This window comes from Pelodiscus sinensis, chromosome 19 (genome assembly GCF_052426305.1).
Source record: "Pelodiscus sinensis isolate ZL-2025 chromosome 19, ASM5242630v1, whole genome shotgun sequence".
Lineage (NCBI taxonomy): Eukaryota > Metazoa > Chordata > Testudines > Trionychidae > Pelodiscus > Pelodiscus sinensis.
This window is the reverse complement of record NC_143070.1, coordinates 22,549,557-22,569,068: the sequence shown is the minus strand read 5'-3', so window position 1 is coordinate 22,569,068 and position 19,512 is coordinate 22,549,557. Positions and strand designations below refer to the sequence as shown.

The 19,512-nt window shown below is 52.8% G+C and overlaps 1 protein-coding gene across 3 annotated transcripts; it reads left to right on the top strand.

Annotated features, from left to right (window-relative positions):
- On the top strand, window positions 1–13,893 carry LOC102460972 (zinc finger protein RFP-like). 3 transcript variants are annotated; one of them, XM_075913041.2, is made up of 10 exons: window positions 1–70; window positions 740–1,205; window positions 1,746–1,841; window positions 3,577–3,807; window positions 4,117–4,139; window positions 4,839–4,954; window positions 5,947–6,006; window positions 7,187–7,387; window positions 11,784–11,939; window positions 12,181–13,893. In XM_075913041.2, the coding sequence occupies exons 1-10, from the start codon at window positions 42–44 to the stop codon at window positions 13,338–13,340; spliced, it is 2,538 nt and encodes an 845-aa protein (XP_075769156.2). In that variant the 5' UTR covers window positions 1–41; the 3' UTR covers window positions 13,341–13,893. The 3 variants fall into 3 exon arrangements, with proteins under 3 accessions (XP_075769156.2, XP_075769161.1, XP_075769160.1); XM_075913046.2 differs by lacking the exon at window positions 11,784–11,939 and having other exon boundaries at window positions 7,187–7,409; window positions 12,181–12,319; XM_075913045.2 differs by lacking the exon at window positions 12,181–13,893 and having other exon boundaries at window positions 7,187–7,409; window positions 11,784–11,933.
- Window positions 13,894–19,512: the final 5,619 nt, after the last annotated feature.

Sequence of the window (19,512 nt, the reverse complement as noted above, 5' to 3'; positions counted from 1 at the left end):
TCCGTTGGGCTCTGGCTGGGGCCAGGGGCGTGCTGGGGGCGATGGAGGAGGCGGGGGTTGCACTGCGGCGGTAGGAGCGCTGGCTCCTCATCTGCAGCGCCCTTGGCCCTAGCGCGGGGCTCTGGGCTCTCCACAGCGCAGCAGCTGGTTTGGGGCCGCTCCGGTGTCCCGTGGGAGGCTTCCCCCACAGAGCGGCTGCCCCGGGGCCTGTAGAATCTCGCCCCGGCCCGGCTCCCACAGGCGAAGCACTGGGGCGTGGCCGGGCAGCTCGCGGTCTGAGCTAAACCCCGGGCGCTGGACCGTGAGCGGAGTCACAAACCCGCTGTGCATGCGCGGTCTAACCACGCCCGCCCCATTCTGACCGTCCCCGCCCCTCACTCCCCGCCCACCCCGCGGGAGCCGTTCGGGGGGGACCGTTGGCGCCGTTACTTGCTGCGGGGGAGGCCGCAGCGCGAGGGAGCTGGGGAGGGGGGCTCTGACCCACCGTCCTTGTGCTGCTTCTGGGTCTCGGGGCGCGCCCGTTGGACTCCCTGATGCTCCCGGCGGGCCCGTAGCGCTGGGTGCGGGCTGGGGGCGCACAGAGGGGCTGTGAGGGGGCTGCAGAGTGTGCGGGGGGGATTTGAGGGGCGCAGAGACGGCGAGGGGGGGGCTCTGGTTGGGGCAGGTGCCCAGGGGAGGCCCTGGCAGGGATTTTGGGGCTTTTTTTGTTTTTAATTTTGATTTTTTTTTGTATCCTCAGTGCTGGTGCCTCATGCCACCACCCCCAGACCTGCCCCTCCATTGCTGAGCTCCGGGAAGTGACACGGCCCCGGTCCCCCAGCCCAGAGGCAGCCATGGCTGCAGAGAGCCCCATGGAAAGTATTCAGGAGGAAGCACCACGTCTGATCTGTCTGGAGGATTTCACAGCCCCTGTCACTCTGGAGTGTGGGCGCAATTTCTGCCAGGCCACCCTCAGTCCTCAAGGCAGAGACACTGAGCAGCAGGGACCCTTCTGGCCTGATCAGCAGCTGGCAAATGTGGTGGAACTAGCCAAGCCTCTGAGTTTCCAGGCAGCAAAGAGAGCAAGATGGGATGGGGTGTGTGCAGAGCACCAGGAGGCTCTGAAGCTGTTCTGTGAAGAGGATCAAACTCCCATCTGTGTGGTGTGTGACAGATCCCAGGCTCACAGGGAGCTGCCCATAAAGGAAACTGCCCAGGAATACAAGGTACAGAGTTGCTGTCCAATGTGTTTTTATTATCGGTGCTAGTTATTGGTTGAACTCCCCATTGCCCCACCAATGCCTGCTTCCCTCTGGTAGCTAGCATCAGTCTGCAACTGCTGGGAGTTCCCATCAGCCAGCAGTCCTTGTGGCCACCCCAGGCAGACCTCGAGAGAGATCCCTGGCCCAGGAGAGCCCATTTCTGCTATCAGCCCTGCCTGTCAGCCGGTTAAAAAACTCCTGTCACTGATAAAATTGTAATTGGTTACATGATTAGTATTGTTAACCATTTTTACCTCCCTAATATCCACCTGCATCATTCTTTATAACGGTGCCACCACTGATCCTTTCCCCATCCTTGCAGGTGTCCTGCTGCATCCGCAGTCTCCTCCTGTGTCTTTTTCTATGGACAAAACCATGTCCAGGGCTGAGTCCCTGCTGGATAGGGGCAGAGCTCCACAAAACAGGGACTCTCTTAAAGGCAGACAAATGGGCTCCCAACATCTGATGGGGTTTGCCCTTGTGCTTTTATATCTGTTTCTTCAGGAAAAATTGGAGGCCCATTTGAAGACTCTGAGGGAAGAGAGAGATCAGGTACTGGGAAGGAAAACAACAGCAGAAGGGAAACGCCAGGAGTATCTGGTAAGTGCTTGTGGCTATGGACCAGCAGGGACTGGCAGTGGGAGGGCTGTGTTAGGAGGCAGACTCCTGTGTGGCCTTGGTGAGGTTGGGCTTGTTTGTGTTTATCCTGGATTGTGGATTGCAGGATGAGATCCATGTGTAGAAAGGCCTTGAGCATCCATGTCAGTGCATGAGTCCAGGGCTGACTTATTCATTAGTCACAGTAGGCACAGTGCCTAGGGCCCATGATACTTTTAGGGGCCCACAAAATGTTTTAATTTCTTTTAAAATCAGAAGGAAAAAAAATGAACTTTAGGGTCAAAGAAAATGTTCTAACTTTTTCTCACATCAGAAAAAAATGAAACTTTTAGGGCCCATGAAAATCTATTAAATTTTGCCTAAAACAGAAAAAAATAAAATGTTGAAGTATTTAAAGTTATATCAAAAATAATTTTTAATATTGATATTATTGTGGTGGAAGGGGCCATGAAGGCATAAGTACCTTGTGCCCACAACATTTTTAGAGCTCACAAAAATGTTTATTAAAATACAAAAAAAACCAGTATTTAAAAAATTAATTGTTTTTATTATATTATTAATTGTAATAATTCAAATCGAAAGAGCTCAACTCAACAATCGGATATTACACCGTAACAGAATTTCCATCAGTAATACACATTTGCATTTTTACTGAATACTTTCTTGCACATGTATACATATAATAATTTTATGGAACTACTTATCAATTATGAAATAAGGTGAGTATATTTGAGATGTAATGGTTTTTTAAAAATGTTATAACTAAGCACCCAATATAAACACAATGAAATATACATGTGCACTTCATTCCATTCAAATTTATTCACCGGTATTTAGTGAATAACAATCCTGTATTTGCAAAATTAATAAATTATTTATATAAGGTCATCACTAACCTAAATAGATGATAACTTACTGATGAAATTACTTATAATACATTCCTTTTAAGTAATCAAAACAGAGAATGCTTTGATATATGCACTATTATTTTGTACTATAGTGAGAAGCTTAGTGACTGTAAACTGTATGGCCAATATGGCCTCGGCCATAGACGCCAACTGAATGATGGCGGATAGGAGGCCCACTTAGCCTCAGCACAGTTTACTTTTTGCAATAAGCGAGAGAGATACTTCGATTGTGTTGGTATAAAGACGAATATAATCCAGCCTGAATTATATTAATCTATATACCAATGTAGCCGTAAAATATAATTTTTAATATATATATTTTTTTTTATGGAGGAAGGGGCCCATGAAGGCAAAAGTGCCTAGGGCCCACAAAAGTCATAATGTGGCCCTGCATGGGTCCAGCCTTTGTGGCTTTCCCAGACATCCTCCCCAAAGGAGCTGAGTGTCCCCCTGAAAGGCTCTCTGCTCACTTGGTGCATTAACATGTTTCCTTCTTTTTCCTCCCTGGGTATCTCTGTCAGGGTGGTGCTGACTCCTGCCTCATGCTGTTCAGGGTCTGAATTTCCAGAGCCCGTGAATAACACAAGATGCTGCCCATGACAGACATGGGAACATCCCTTTCAAAGGGACACGGGGGCCAAAGGAGATGCTGGGAGAGCTACTTCTGCCTAGTAACCACAAAGTAGAGTCAAATGTCACACGTTTTACAGTTTTCCAAGAAATTCTCCCTGCTACGCACTCAGCTCCCCATGAAAGGGCCCTGGGCTCCTTTTATGCCCCTGACCAGCCCTTTCCCTGTTTTCATACAGAAATGGACCCAAGCAGAGAGGCAGATGATTGTGGCTGAGTTTCAGCAGGTGCAGCAGTTCCTGGAGGAACAAGAGCGACTCCTGCTGGCCCAGCTGGAGAAGCTGGACGAGGAGGTTGGGAGGCTCCAGACTGACACTGTCAGGAAACTCTCTGTGCAGATTTCCCGTATCAGCGAGTGGATCAGTGAGCTGGAGGGGAAGTGTCAGAAGCCAGCGAATGAATTCCTGAAGGTGAGACTGAGGGAGAAACGTCTCAGCTCCCCAAGCAGGGAATGCGGGCTCCTGAATCACAAGTGCTGAGGTCCAGCTGTCAGATCTGGGTGTAACTCCATGTGCATTGCTGCCATATGAGTAATTGCTGTGCTTTGTAAAGTTACAGGCACAAAGCTACTAGAGATTGTAAAGCCCCATTTTCTCAGGGGATCCATTTTCCTGGGGCCAGGGCAGGGGCTCTCTTCCCATGTTTGCAAAATCCCTTCTCTGAGGTACTCTGTGTGTGTCCAATGGGGCTGAGAATCTTTTCTGTGTTTTTTTTTCTAGGACGTCAGAAGCACCCTGAGTAGGTATGTGGCTCTCACTCCCCTCACTCTGCACAGCACAGGGAAAAAGCTTGGATCTGATGTTAGCACCACATCTCCACAGGTCTCTACAGCCAGATGTTAGATACGAATATTTTTGATTTATTTAATTCTGAGAGTCTCACCCTCACAAAGCAGACTCTGGAATTCTCCATTCAGGGCACAATCTGACCTCAAGTGTTTCCTGGAGCTGTCGCCTCCCCTTGGACTGGCTACCTCAGAACTGTGGGGTGGAACATGGGCCTGGCACTGCTGGGCACTGGGCACAGTCAGGCCAGGGCAGCAAGGACCAAGAGTCTGTTCCACCTGAGGGCTATTTGGAGACCTGTGTGGAAGGAGCTGGGGAGGGTGAAGCTGGTGTCTTTGTCTAGTCCCTATTGGACAGATTCCTTTAGCCCTTCACCTGAGAACCTCTTGCCTCTCAGTGCCTGGAGGCGAAGGAGTGAGTTGCCCATGAAGACTCAATTCCCCTTTTCTCCCCCAGCCAGTCTCCTCAGGCCAGAAGTGAAGAACAGCAATGGGGCCTTTCAGGGGAAGGTTGCATGGCCATGGACTGTGTTGCCCCTGCTCTCAGGCTGGGAAAATTAGAGGATTCTAACTCCAAGCCTGTTAGAGCTGAGACTCACTAGCCAGATCTTATCAGAAGTAAATGAAATACAATCACATGGAATTGTTTCTGTCCAGGTGTGAGACGGGGCAGTTCCAGCTGCCAGAGGAGATTTCCCCTGAACTGGAAGAACAAGTCAGAGGTTTCTCTCAGCAAATGATTGTGCTGTCGGAGACTCTGAGGCAGTTCAAAGGTACCTCATAGACTTTAAGGTCAGAAGGGACCATTATGATCATCTAGTCTGACCCCCTGCACAGTGCAGGCCACAGAATCTCACCCACCCCTCCTAGAATAATCCTCTCACCTATATCTCAGATATTGAAGCCTTCTAATACTTTGAAGACCCCAAGATGCAGAGAATCCTCCAGCTGTGATCTCTACCGCATGCTACAGAGGAAGGTGAAAAACCTCCAGGGCCTCTGCCAATCTACCCTGGAGGAAAATTCCTTCCCTACCCCAAATATGGCGATCAGCTAAACCCTGAGCATGTGGGCAAGACTCATCAGCCAGACACCCAGAAAGTTCTCTATAGTAATTCCTATCATCCCTCCATTGACCTATTTCCCACTGATAATGAATGGTTAATTAGTTACCAAGATCATGTTATCTCATCAAACCATCCCTTCATCAAAGGATGGATGAGGGGAAAGTGGTTCAAGTATCTGAGACCATTGAATCTGGCCTCTGAAGCCAACCTTCCCCTGCCTCAATTCACACACAAAGAATGACGGCCCCATCACTCTGCTGTCCTTAGAGACACTGATTGAACAGACCCAACTACTTGCAGATAGAGCCAGCCGTTTTCAAACTCTGAACCTCCCATTCAGAGATCAAAATGGCTAAAGTTACTGTGATGGCCACGTGTTCCGCCACCACAGCTCCAGGTTATGATAAGAGTCTGTAAGTGAATGAGAAAGCAAGTGTGAGTGGGTGAGGAGGGAAGAGTAAATCTCATTTACAGCTTGTCTCTCCTGGGACGGGTGTGAGGTTGCAGGGATATTGGCTCCATTGCTGGGAGGTGCCCAAGTGAGAGAGGAAACAAAAGTTTCAGACTCTTTCATAGTAAATACCTGAGTTTGTCTCTGTCTGGTCTCTGATACAATTGAAACACAGAGTTCAGAGTGGGGACATTGTTATAAATTGGAGAGCCTGGAATCTCACCTCTCTTATCCCTTCCCCCACCAGACATGCTGCCCTCTGCACTGGAGAGAGCAGGAAGAAAATCCCTGGGAGCTTTCAGACAGGGTGAGTTTGCAGGTGGAGATTCTTTAAATGATGAGAAAATTCCTGTGAAAACATCTTCATGGGATTGTCATTGAAGTTACCAACCAGACCCAGTGACCACGGCGAGCACAGCCCTAAATCTCACCCACTGATCAGAGAGGCAACCCACGGGGCACTGCATGGGGACCTGCGGACACTTTGAGAAACACTGGTCTATGGGTTTGTGATGCTAGAGGGGTGAAGTTAAAGCACACAACGGACAGAACCTTCAGGCTCAGATTTCACTGCTCAGTCTGTTTCAATATGGGGTTCTTGAATCATAGGACTGGAAGGGACCTAGAGAGGTCGAGTCCAGCCTCCCGCCCTCAAGGCAGGACCGAGCTCCGTCTACACCATCCCTGACAGATGTCTATCTAACCTGTTCTTAAATATCTCCAGAGAGGGAGATTCCACCACCTCCCTTGGCAATTTATTCCAATATTTGACCACCCTGACAGGAATTTTTTCCTAATGTCCAATCTAAACCTCCCTTCCTGCACTTTTAGCCCATTACTCCTTGTCCTGTCCTCAGAAACCAAGAGGAACAAATTTTCTCCTTCCTCCTTGTGAAACCCTTTTAGATATTTGAAATCCGCTATCATGTCCCCTCTTAATCTTCTTTTTTCCAAACTAAACAAGCCCAGTTCATGAAGCCTGGCTTCATAAGTCATGTTCTCTAGACCTTTAATCATTCTTGTCGCTCTTCTCTGTACCCTTTCCAATTTCTCCACATCTTTCTTGAAATGTGGCGCCCAGAACTGGACACAGTACTCCAGCTGAGGCCTAACTAGTGCAGAGTAGCGCGGCAGAATGACTTCACGAGTTTTAAGACTAAGGGTTTTAAATACAGCAGCCTACATTTAACCTACGTCCATGGTCACGCAGATGAATATGTGGCTTATCAGAAACACTGGGTGCTGAGAACTAAATCCCACCGTTGCAGACGTAGTAATGTAACTCAAGCCAGGTACAGACAGAAATGAATGTGTATTTGGGATCTAACTCCTGTGCACTGTTTATGGAATATCTAGACTAAAACTTTTTCCCACAATGGCAGAGTGTAGCATGTGTGTCACCACGGACAGAGTCTGGGCAGAATGGGGCGTGGAAAGGATTAAAGCCTCTTCTGAAATGTCTCCAATTCCTCTTCTCCCCCTACCAGGCTGCAGAACACCCATGTCTGACTCCAGTTCAGCCCCTGGCCTGCAGAGCCAGGGACAGGAAATGGCTGTGGCGGAGTCTGTGAGCTTCAAAGAGGTGGCTGTGTATTTCTCTGAGGAGGAATGGGCTCTGCTGGACCCGGGCCAGAGAGCCCTCTACAGGGATGTGATGCAGGAGAATTATGAGGCTGTGAACTGGCTGAGTAAGGATTCCTGTCCCCTCGGGTAACAGCAGCTGTGTGGGCTCTGGAGCATCTGGGTTGGGTTTGGTTCAGGGTTATTTATTGCCTCTGCCCCCAATGTCAGGAGTATCTGCCATAATAATCCTGGCTTTTGTGTGAAAGACTGTTCCCTCTGTACCCCCTCCCAGGGAAAGCAGGTTCAGGGGTGTAACAATGATGTGGCTCTTCCCACATCTAAGGTCTCACTGCTCTTCCCCCCATCTTGCCCATCTTGTGCCTTGACCAGAGGTGTGAGTAGAAGGGCTCAGGCAGGAACAGCAGGTACCAGAGGTCTGGGTCTGGGTCTGGCTGCTGTTAGTGGCTGCAGGGTCCCCACGTGGCAGTGTGCTCAGCCACTGGAAGGAGGGTGCGGTTCCCAGAGACCTTCCCTGCCTGTAACTAATCTCTGTGACATACTGGTACTTGCCAGTGGGAGGGGCTGGATGCTGGGGTTGAGGCAGTTCACGCTCTGCGAGTATTTTGTCGGAGGTAGCTCTGTAGTAGAGAAACATGAGCAGAGCTCCCCTTGTATTTCAGGCACAGGCTGGGTTTCCTTTCAAAAGTTCAGCTTCATTCTCTCTGGGGCTCACTTGCCTCTGTGTGCAGTGGAGATAAATCACATCATCTGTGTTGTGTTTTTAGAGTGAAATATCTTTGAGTAGGGACTTTTTCTTCCTGTGTGAATGTCTGGCTTCATGCTCAGGAGTCCTGTATTCAGTTCTCTGCCCGTCACAGTCTTTCTCTGTGACCTTGATCAAGTCTCTTAGGGTATGTCTACACTACAAAGTTAGTTCGAACTAACGGACGTTAGTTCGAACTAACTTTAATAGGCGCTACACTAGCACTCCGCTAGTTCGAATTTAATTCGAACTAGCTAGTTCGAATTAAGGGCTGTGTAGACCCTTAATTCAAACTAGTGGGATGCTAAGGCTTCCCAGGTTTCCCTGGTGGCCACTCTGGGCAACACCAGGGAAACTCTATGCCCCCCTCCCGATCCCGGACCCCTTAAAGGGGCACGGGCTGGCTACGGTCCCCGTGCCAGGTGCAAGCCTGCCAGCACCCAGCCAGCAGACCCTGCACCTGGCACGGATTGAGCCACCCACCCGATGCCCCCCAGCCCTCCCCCTCTTCCCGGGACCAGGCTGGCGGCTCCCGGGAGCTTGCCCGGGACCGCAAGAGGCGGGCACCCGCCTGGGCTAGTGCGGACATCGTGGACCTTGTCCACGATCTCCGCACTAGGCACAGGAAAGTGGCCGGCTTGGGCAGGAGAGCTGCCAGCCTGGCCACCCAGGAGCAGGTGTGCATGAAAATCAAGGGGGTCCACTGAGACCCCCGACCCTGAGCCCTGAGCTTACAATGGCCGTCCTGGGTCAGACCAAAGGTCCATCTAGCCCAGTAGCCTGTCTGCTGACAGCAGCCAACCCTAGGGACCCTGGAGGGGATGGACCGAAGACAGTGACCAAGCCGTTTGTCTCATGCCATCCCTCTCCGGCCTTCCACAAACTTTGGGCAGGGACACCACTCCTACCCCCTGGCTAATACCACTCCATGGACTTGATCTCCATGACTTGATCTCACTTCCATGACTTGATCTCACTTCCCTTTAAACTCTGTTCTAGTTCTAGCCTTCACAGCCTCCTGCAGCAAGGAGTTCCACAGGTTGACTCTTTGCTTTGTGAAGAACAACTTTCTGTTACTAGTTTGAAGCCTGCTACCCATTCCTTTCCTTTGGTGTCCTCTAGTCCTTCTTTATGGGAACTAATGAAGAACTTTTCTGTATGCACCCTCTCCACCCAACTCCTGCTTTTAGAGACCTCTTTTCTAAGCTGAGAAGTCCCAGTCTCTTTAGCCTCTCTTCATATGGGACCTGTTCCCAACCCCTGATCATTTTAGTTCCCCTCCCCTCTCCCAGCCTCTCTTCCCCTCTCCCACCTCTTTTTCCCAGTCTCCCCCAGTTTTGTTCAATAAAGACAGATTCCATTTTTGAACACAATTGTCCTTTATTTTGTACATCAAGAAGAGGGGCTAGGGAAGGGTAAGTGGCAGGAGGTGAGGGAGGAATGGGGCACGAGCCCCCGATGGGGAGGACTGGGCTGGCTCTGTGGGCTTCTGGGGGTGGAAGCTCTCCTGCAGCCCCCCAATTGCCCCCTCTCCCCAGATGGCAGCCTGCGGCAAGTGCAGCCGGGCTGATGGCCGAGTGGTGTGATGTGCCCAGTGTGGGCACTCCGGGCACTCCAAGCCAAGACTGGTTTTCAAGCGGGGCACCCCTGAGAACTGTGTGTCCGGGGTGGGGGTCGGGTCCCTTTAAGCACAGCCCTCGGCTAGCCTGAGACAGCATCTCCACGCTCTAAGTCCTCCTCTGATGCCCTGTCGGCACTGCTTCCGGCCATCCTTAAGCCCTGTTCAGGGTCCACTTAATGTGGACATGCTAGTTCGAATTAGCAAAACGCTAATTCGAACTAGTTTTTAGTTCTAGACGTGTTAGTTCGAATTAGCTTAGTTCGAATTAACTAATTCTAACTAAGTTAGTTCGAATTAGCGCTGTAGTGTAGACATACCCTTAGACTCTCTATGTGTGGTCATTTCTTTTACTAGCTTTTATAAAGTGTCCCTGTTTCTCAGGGCTGGGAAGGATACCTGCACTAAAGAGGGGTGATGCTTAGCTCCATATGAGCACTGCAATAGCACAATGGGGTCCTGATTTACACCAGAGTTCCCAGGTGGTGCTGTGATTGATAATTTTGCTTCCTTCAGCGACTGTAGTGCCATTAGAATTGCTGCTAGCGTCACAGAGCGTTGATATGGCTTATTCGGGGTGGCTCTTTCTGGAGCTTTGATTCCAGCAGCACTGGCAGGGCGTGCAACTTATCCATGCAGCATACCACAGGGTTGCCGCTAAGAAAGACCCAGGCTCCATTCAGAGGCTAAGGCACTTGGCCAGGTTTATTGTGAAAGGAGCAGGGTGTTAGTGTCCCAGCTCCTCAGGCACAGGTATAGTGAGACTTGTCTCAACCCAATAATGGTACCAGCTCAGTCAGCAGCTAGAACACTGCCCCTCAGCCAGTGTATCAACATGCCCCTCCTGTGACTTTTCCCCTCTTCTCACATTGACACAAACAAAATGCATGTTGCATTCCATTTGTTGCTACCCCCTTTGGCCTTCTGCCTGTTTGTTTGAACAAAACATCCATATCCATTATCCCGTCATCCTGTTCATGTGCACAAGGGTCAGTGAGCTATTTGGTAGGACTGTGTGTTTGCAGTTACTGCAGAGAGCGTTGAGTTGATTGCCCTCCTCCTGCTCAGGAATGTGATTTCTTGGTTAGTTGGTACCAGTGCTCCACCATTCTGCCAAAGCCTGGCTTGTTTTAGTTAAAAAATAATGGACATAAACAAGATAATCATAGTCATCAGATCAGAATTTTCCCATTGACTCGGCACACAGCATGCTTCGCACAAGGTTTCTTGCGATTGTGTAACAGTGGTAGCACAATGATCTCCATGGTCACATCACAGGTGGCTCTTCCAAACACTAAATTCAGGTCCAAGAAGGGGTGGAGGCAAAGCTGAGGGGAAGGTGGTCACAAGGTGCAAATGTGGTAGATTCTGTGCCTTCCTGGAGCAGCCCCAAATCAAAGGCCAGGCCCGCCAGAAGAGGCAGACTGCCGGCAGCAGCCTTTGTGTGGTTTCCCAGAGTAGAACCAAGGCTACAGATGGGGAGCTGAGTAACAGCCACAAGCATCAGAGAAGCAGCACGGCCCAGCTCCACCCTGGCTTGTCGCTGGAGAAGCCTAGCGCCACCCTGGGCAGCCACGGGAACTTAGCTGCTCAAAAAACTTCCTCTGCCTCCTTCTGGCCCAAGTAGAAAATCTGAGCCAAAGAGCAGGGGGAGCCCAGCCACCCAGCCAGGAGCTTTGTGGACAGAGCCTTGGGGAGCTAGAGCTAGTCCTTCCTCTCCCAAGTCCTAGTGACCTGGCATGTGGCCGCTACAGTCTGAGCCCTGTCTGGGGGCCTTGGTGTCAGACCTGCCAGCCCTCCCTAGAGCTCCCCTTCTGAGCAGTGTGTTCCTGTCCTGCTCTGAGATACTAGGGATGGGGGGGATGGAATGGGCTTTGAGGGGGCTGAGTTGTACCCTAGAGAGTGCAGCAGAGCGCTCAGCTCCCTTGGGGAAAGAGCTGGGCCATTCTCAACGTGTGGGGGGGTGCACCTTTACTGCAGGTGTGTGTGTTCTGGGCTCTTGTACTAGCCAGATCCCAGTCTCTGCGAGGTGGGGAAAGGAGCCTCTCTGGATGGGTGACTCAGATTCTGACTCTGGAAGCAGCAATGGCAGAGACCTTAATGAACAAGATCAGCACTTGATTAACTGCTCTCCAAACAGGATTTCCAGTCTCTGAAACTCATGTGATCTCCTGGGTGGAGCGAGAGGAGTTGCAGGTCCCAGATCACCAGTGCTGTGAGGAAGGGGAGATCATCAGTGGCACCCACACACGGGAGCAATCAGTTAAATTGCCTCAGAAACCAGCTTATAGCAGGGGTAACTTGTGTGTTTTCATGACGTCTGTCTGACTCTTCAGCCTGTCTTCAACTTGAGCCAGAGCATGGTGGGTGGGGAAAGGCTGGGGTCTCTCCTCTGTGGAAGAGTTGTGAAGGGGGGCTAAGCTCATGATAATTCAATCATTTGAGCGTGTGTCCCCTTTTCTGTTCCTTTTTCAGAGTTTTCTTTCAGCTCATCATAGACAATAACTCCTGTCTGGATTATTTCTCTATCCCAACAGGTGATGGGACGCTGACTGAGAATCCTGATCTTGTGCAGCAGAATAGATCGGTGCAAGTGTCTCCATGTGGGATGTTACTGGGAAGACCTGAAGGGCATGTTTCCCAGATACATGAGCAAGGCGAGACTTGCGAAAGTCAGCATAGCCCAGAAAGGCAGCATGGAAACCATCCAGGAGAGGGACAGGGTAAATCCAGTCACAGGAGTAGAGGGGAGAAAAGAAATACAGAAACTGTTCAACAAAAAATCCCCCATCAACACTCACCCTGTATTTGTAGTGACTGTGAAACTCTTATTGAACATCGAAGAGCCCATATGAGAGAGAAGCTCTTTAAGTGCTCTCACTCTGGGAAAAGCCTCAGTGAGCATTCACACTTTATGAACCATCAGAAAATACATACAAGAGAGACACCCCATAACTGCTTTGACTGTGGGAAAAGCTTCAGTAGAAGTGATCACCTTGTAAGACACAGGAGAACCCACGCAGGAGAGAAACCTTTCAGTTGCTTTGACTGTGGGAAAAGCTTCAATGAGAAGTGTCACCTTGTTAGACATAGGAGAACCCACACAGGAGAGAAACCTTTCAACTGCTCTGACTGCGAGAAAAGTTTTAGTACAAGTTCAGAGCTTGTTATCCATAAGAGGACCCACACAGGGGAGGAACCTTTCAATTGCTCTGACTGTGGGAAAAGCTTCAGGAAGAGGTCAAACCTTGTTACACATAGGAGGAGACACACAGGAGAGAAACCTTTTAATTGCTCTGACTGTGGGAAAAGCTTTATCGGGAGATCAGACCTTATTCTCCATAGGAGAACTCACACAGGAGAGAAACCTTTCAATTGCATTGACTGCGGGAGGTGCTTCAGTCAGAAGACACAGCTTGTTAGACATAGAAGGACCCACACAGGAGAGAAACCCTTTACCTGCACTGACTGTGGGAAAAGCTTCAGTAGAAGCTCACACCTTGTTACACATAGGAAAGCCCATACAGGGGAGAAACCCTTTACCTGCACTGACTGTGGGAAAAGCTTCAGTAGAAGCTCACACCTTGTTAGACATACGAAAGCCCATACAGGGGAGAAACCCTTTACCTGCACTGACTGTGGGAAAAGCTTCAGTAGAAGCTCACACCTTGTTAGACATAGGAGAACCCATACGTGAGAGAGACCCTTCACCTGCTCTGACTGCAGGGAACGCTTTAGTGGGTGCTCCTGCCTTACTAACCATCAGATAAAACATACAAGAGAGTTGCCTCATAACAGCTCTGATTGCAGAAAAGGCTTCAAACACATGTCAAACTTTAACATAAGAATGGCCATACTGGGTCAGACCAAAGGTCCATCTCGCTTAGTATCCTGTCTGCCGACAGTGGCCAGTACCAGGTGCCCCAAAGGGGGTGGACCAAAGATCATGATCAAGCAATTTGTCTACTGCCATCCTTCTCCAGCCTTTGACAAGCAGAGGCCAGGGGCACCATTCCTTATCTCCTGGCTAATATCCTTTTATGGACCTAATCTTCATGAATTTATCTAGCTCTTTTTTAAACTCTTACAGTCCTAACCTTCACAGCCTCCTCGGGCAAGGAGTTCCACAGGTTGACTGTGCACTGTGAAGAACTTTCTATTAGTAGTTTTAAACCTGCCTCCCATTAATTTCATTTGGTGTCCTCTAGTTCTTATGTTATGGGAACAAGTAAATAGTTTTTCTTTATTCACTCTTGTAGCCGAGTCTGTGATTCAGGGGTCCTGGGGCATCCCCAGTTCGTGAGCCCTGGCCGTGATAGGTCCTGAGCCGCCCCTGCTCCCGGTCTCTACCTCTCCGTTTCCACAGTCCTCTTGCTGCTGTCGGCTCCCGCTGAGCCCGCTGCTCCCCTGTTCACCCTGGTCGTCTCCCGGGTCTCGGGGCCACTGTCCCCCAACGGGGCTACCCAGTGGTCGCCACCAGTCCGGGCCTGTTCTGCGCCGCCCCGTTCCTCACCGGTCCAGCCATCCACCTGAGGTTCTGGGCTCTGGGCGCCACACAGTCTCCTGCTGCGTCCCTCGTGCGCCCTGCGGAGGAGGCTGAGAGCAGAAACTCCCCTGCTCTCTCCAGTCCTCCCCCTGCCTGTCCCTCCCACCGCCCTTTTGAATTCCCTGCTCGGCATCCTATTGGCCCCTCTCTGGGCCGCCTTCCCGCCCCTGGGTCCTAGCGCCCGCCGGCTATCGCCCGGGCCACCCTGCGCATGCCGGCTTCCCCCAGCTCTGCAGTCTGCGTTGCCGCGCCGCTCCGGCCTCCCGGCGCCAGCTGATCGGCCACACGGGGTGCAGGGCCTCGGCTCCGGGGCCGAGAGTGCGGGGGTGGGCCCCCCATCACACCCCTCCCCCTTGGTTTCTTTCGTCTCCTCCTGCTCCGCGCACCTGGACAGAAAGTCTATGTTAGTATGTTCCCGTCCCACCTGGTGCGCTATTTTGAATGAATACTGCTGCAAAAACAGGTACCATCTCATTATGTTATGCATCCATGTTATGCATCCAGCTTCTTTCATGTTATGCATCCATGTTAATGGTGCATGGTCTGTCACTAAGAGGAACATATTGCCCAGGAGGTAGTATCTCAATGCTTCTACAGCCCACCTAACGGCCAGGGCTTCCTTTTCTATGGTGGAATAGCATTGCTCTCTTGGCAATAGTTTGCGGCTCAGGTATACGATGGGCCTATCGCCCCCTCCTTGTTCTTGGGCTAAGACTGCCCCCACCCCTATATTTGATGCGTCTGTCTGTACAATGAAGGGTTTGGTGAAGTCCGGCTGCGTCAATACCGGTGCCGTGACAAGGCTCTGTTTAGCTGCTGGAACGCCTCTTCGCATTGCGCCGTCCACTTTACCCTTTCCGGGTAGCCCTTTCTCGTTAGGTCTGTTAGGGGGGCTGCCTTCGTGGCGAACTGCGGAATGAACCTGCGGTAGTATCCAGCCAAGCCCAGGAACTGCCGCACTTGCTTCTTTGTGGACGGTGCCCGGTACTTCTGTACCGCTTCCACCTTGTTTACTTGCGGTCTCAGGCAGCCCCTTCCTACTACATACCCCAGGTACGTCACCTCTGCTTGGCCGAATGTGCATTTGCTAGGGTTAGCTGTCAGCCGCGCCTCCTCTAATGCGGTTTGTGGTTTAGATGTTCTTCCCATGATGCGCTAAAGATAATGTCATCAACGTAAGCGGCAGCGTATGCCTGGTGGTCTTGCAGCACCTTGTCCATTACCCTCTGGAAGGTGGCCGCCGCTCCATTCAACCCAAAGGGCATCATGAGGAAGTGATATAGTCCTGACGGTGTGGTGAAGGCGGTCTTTGCCTGTGATGCAGGCGTAAGGAGGATCTGCCAATATCCTTTGGTCAGATCTAACGTTGACAGAAACTGCGCCTGCCCCAGCCTCTCCAGTAACCCCTCTACCCGGGGCATTGGGTAGGCATCCAGTCGGGAGATGGCGTTAACCTTTCTAAAATCGATGCAGAATCGCAGGGTCCCGTCCTCCTTGGGGACAAGCACAACGGGGCTTCGCCAGCCACTGCTGGATTCTTGTATGACTCCCATCCGTAACATCTTGTTTACCTCATCTTGCGCTGAGTCCCACATCTTTCACGGTAATGGGCGGAGCGGCTCTCGAACCTTTTGTCCCGGCGGCGTCTGGATATGGTGGTAGACCATCGTCGTTTTCCCCGGCAGGGTTGACAGTACTGCTGCAAACTCCCGCAGCAGGTTCCTCATCCCCTCCTTCTGGGGCTCTGTCAGCTCTGCTCCCAGGGCTGCCTCCGCCCCTACTTCTTCAATATCGCCGCCCCAGGGTCCCAATTCCGGCTCCACCCTTTGCAGGCTGACCATGAGGCCTTCTCGATCTTTCCATTCTTTTAACAAGTTGACATGATAGATTTGGGCCCCCTTTCGCCGGTCGGGGAGCTTGATCTCATAGTCAACCGGGCCCACTTGCTGAATGATCTCATAGGAGCCTTGCCACTTCGCTAGCAGCTTCGATTCTGCCGATGGTAGCAGCAGCAGGACCCTGTCTCCCGGGGCGAAGACCTGCACTCGCGCCTCTCGGTTGTAGTAGCGCGCTTGTCTCGCTTGGGCCTTGCGGAGGTTTTCCTGGGCAAGCTCTCTGACCACCTTCAGCTTCTCCCGCAGCTCCAAAATATATGGGACCGTCCCTTGTACTCTGGAGGCCTGCTCTTCCCACTCCTCCTTGATTAGGTCTAATATCCCCCGGGGCTGTCTCCCGTAGAGCAACTCAAATGGGGAAAACCCGGTAGAGGCCGGGGGGACCTCCCGTACTGCAAACAGGAGGGCCGGGAGGAACTGGTTCCAGTCCCGGGAGTCTATGTCTACAAATTTCCTGAGCATGGCCTTAAGTGTCCTGTTAAAATGCTCCACCAACCCATCCATTTGGGGGTGGTATACGGAGGTGCGGAGCCATTTCACCTTTAGCAGATGGCAAAGTTCTGTCATGACCCGCCCCGTGAGGTTCGTTCCCTGGTCTGTTAGTATCTCTTGGGGTAACCCTACCCGTGAGAACACCTTAACCAGCTCCTCGGCTAGGACCGAGGCCTTTGTGTTGCAGAGCGGGACTGCCTCCGGGTAGCGGGTGGCATAGTCTATCAATACTAAAATATGGCGATTGCCCCTCCGCGACCGCTCTAAGGGCCCCACTAGGTCTAATGCTACCCTTCTAAATGGCACGTCCACCACTGGCAAGGGTACGAGGGGGGGCCGTGCCACGTTCTTCCCAGCCACTCGGCACTCAGGGCACGAATTACAAAAGTCTTTGGCCTCCTTGTGAACCCCTGGCCAGTAGAAGCACTGCAGTATGTACTGCAGTGTCTTTTCGGTCCCTAGGTGCCCTGCCCAGGGATTGGCATGAGCTGCTTCCAGCACCTGCCACTGCCGCTGGGTTGGTACCAGCAGCTGCCGCACCTCCTCTTGTCGGCCTGGCTGGGGGAGTACCTGATATAGTCGTTCACCTCTTACCTCAAAACGAGGTCCCTGCTCACCTGTCCTGGCCAGACCTGGTGCGGCCCCCGCTTGCTCCCAGGCGTGCTTTAGGGATTCATCCTCGCACTGCTTCCGTACGAAGTCTGGGTTGTCCGCCGGGTGTTCTCTCCCAGCTCCGTCGCTTGACGCGTCTCCGGCTCAGGCCTCCCGCGTGGGCTGCTCTCCATCGCGCCCCGTCTCCTCGCCCGCCTGCTGGGTGTGGTGTGTCTTCCCGCATTCTTGGATAAGCTGCGGTAGCCCCAGCCAGTCCCGCCCGAGCACTACGGGGTAAGCCAGGCTCGGGGCCACGGCAACCCGGCACTTTTGTGGTCAGCTTCCAACTGTAAGTGGGACCCACCGTGTAGGGTAGTGCTTCACGTCCCCATGAATGCACTGCATCGCCACTGTAGGGCCCGCAGCCCCTTCCCGGGGCAGCAACTCCTCCCGTACCATCGTCTGGTTGCACCCTGTGTCCACCAGGGCCCATACCGCTTTGTCCGCAACGCCTACCTGGACAGTAATCTTGCCGTCGTCACGACCCTTTGCCCGCTGGGCAGCCATCAAGGCCCTTCCGTATGAACAGTCCATGAATGGGCAGTCTCTGCGGAAGTGCCCCTCCTGTCCACACTCGAAGCAGGCGCCGCGGGTTGGCGCTTCTGGGGGTTTCAGGGTGACCGTTTCCTTTTCCCGGGACAGGTGCTCTTTCTCCGGGGCCCAGGTGGTGCTGTGGTAGAGTTCTCCCCCCATCTTTGTCACGGTATAGTCGGCACGCCCCAGGATCCACGTGCCCTTGTGGTACGGGCTCTTCCGTGCTCTCCTCGGCCGCCAGAGCCCTCTGGGCCCCTCTCTGTTTTCTCCTCTCCCCCTGCCGCCGCCATATAATTCTCCAGGATGGAGGTTGCCTCCCCCAGGGTGGTAGGTTGTTGGCGGCGGACCCACAGGCGACTGTCCGGCGGCAGGATCTGCAAGAACTGGTCCAACACTATCATTTTTACAACTTGCGTTGCAGATTTTCTCTCCGGTTCTAGCCACTGCACAGCTGCCTCCTTGAGCCTCTGTACCACGGCCCTGGGGCGCTCCCCCGGCTGGTATCTCTCTGCCTTAAATCTCTGCCGGTGTGTCTCCGGGGTAATCCCTGCCTGATCTAAAATAGCCTCTTTTACCTTATGGTAGTGCAGCGCGTCCTGGGCCGACAGTCCCCGGTAGGCCCCTTGCGCGGCACCTGTGAGGTACGGGGCTAACAGGGTCGCCCAGTTTTCCTCCGGCCACCTAGCCGCTGTAGCCACCCTCTCAAAAGTTATGAGGAATGCTTATGGGTCGTCACTCGGGGTCATCTTCATCAACCTCAGGGGTAGAGCTAGGGCCAAACCCACACCTGCTACTTCGCCCGTAGCCCCGGTTGGGCCCCCGGTTCCTACTGCCCCTCGCTGGAGCCACCGGTCCATCTGGCCCTGCTGCTGCTCCATTAACTCCCTTACCAGCCTTTGCTGTTCTTTCTGTTGCTACGCCACTTGCTGGAGGAGCTGCTTTTGCTGTTGCTGTTGTTGATGCTGGTTGTCGGCCAGCCATTCCAGCAGCTTCCCTGCATCCATCTCCGTACCCAGAGCTGTCCTTAATCTACCCCTCCCTTTGGGTCTATACATATATACAGTGCCCCTCTCTCTCTCTTTTTTTTTTTTGGGTGCTCGCTAGGCTACTCTTACGCTCCCCCTAACTCCCCCGGGGGAATGCCCACATTCTCCACCAGTGTAGCCAAGTCTGTGATTCAGGGGTCCTGGGGCACCCCCAGTTCGTGGGCCTTGGCCGTGATAGGTCCTGAGCCGCCCCTGCTCCCGGCCTCTACCTCTCCGTTTCCACAGTCCTCTTGCTGCTGTCGGCTCCCGCTGAGCCCGCCACTCCCCTGTTCACCCTGGTCGTCTCCCGGGTCTCGGGGCCGCTGTCCCCCAATGGGCCACCCAGCAGTCGCCACCAGTCCGGGCCCGTTCTGCGCTGCCCCGTTCCTCACCGGTCCAGCCGTCCACCTGAGGTGCTGGGTTCTGGGCTCTGGGCGCCGCACAGTCTCCTGCTGCGTCCCTTGTGCGCCCTGCGGAGGAGGCTGAGAGCAGAAACTCCCCTGCTCTCTCCAGTCCTCCCCCTGCCTGTTCCTCCCACCGCCCTTTTGAATTCCCCGCTCGGCGTCCTGTCGGCCCCTCCCTGGGCTGCCTTCCCGCCCCTGGGTCCTAGCGCCCGCCGGCTATCGCCCGGGCCGCCCTGCGCATGTGCGCCGGCTTCCCCCAGCTGTGCAGCCTGCATTGCCACGCCGCTCCGGCCTCCCGGCGCCAGCTGATCGGCCACACGGG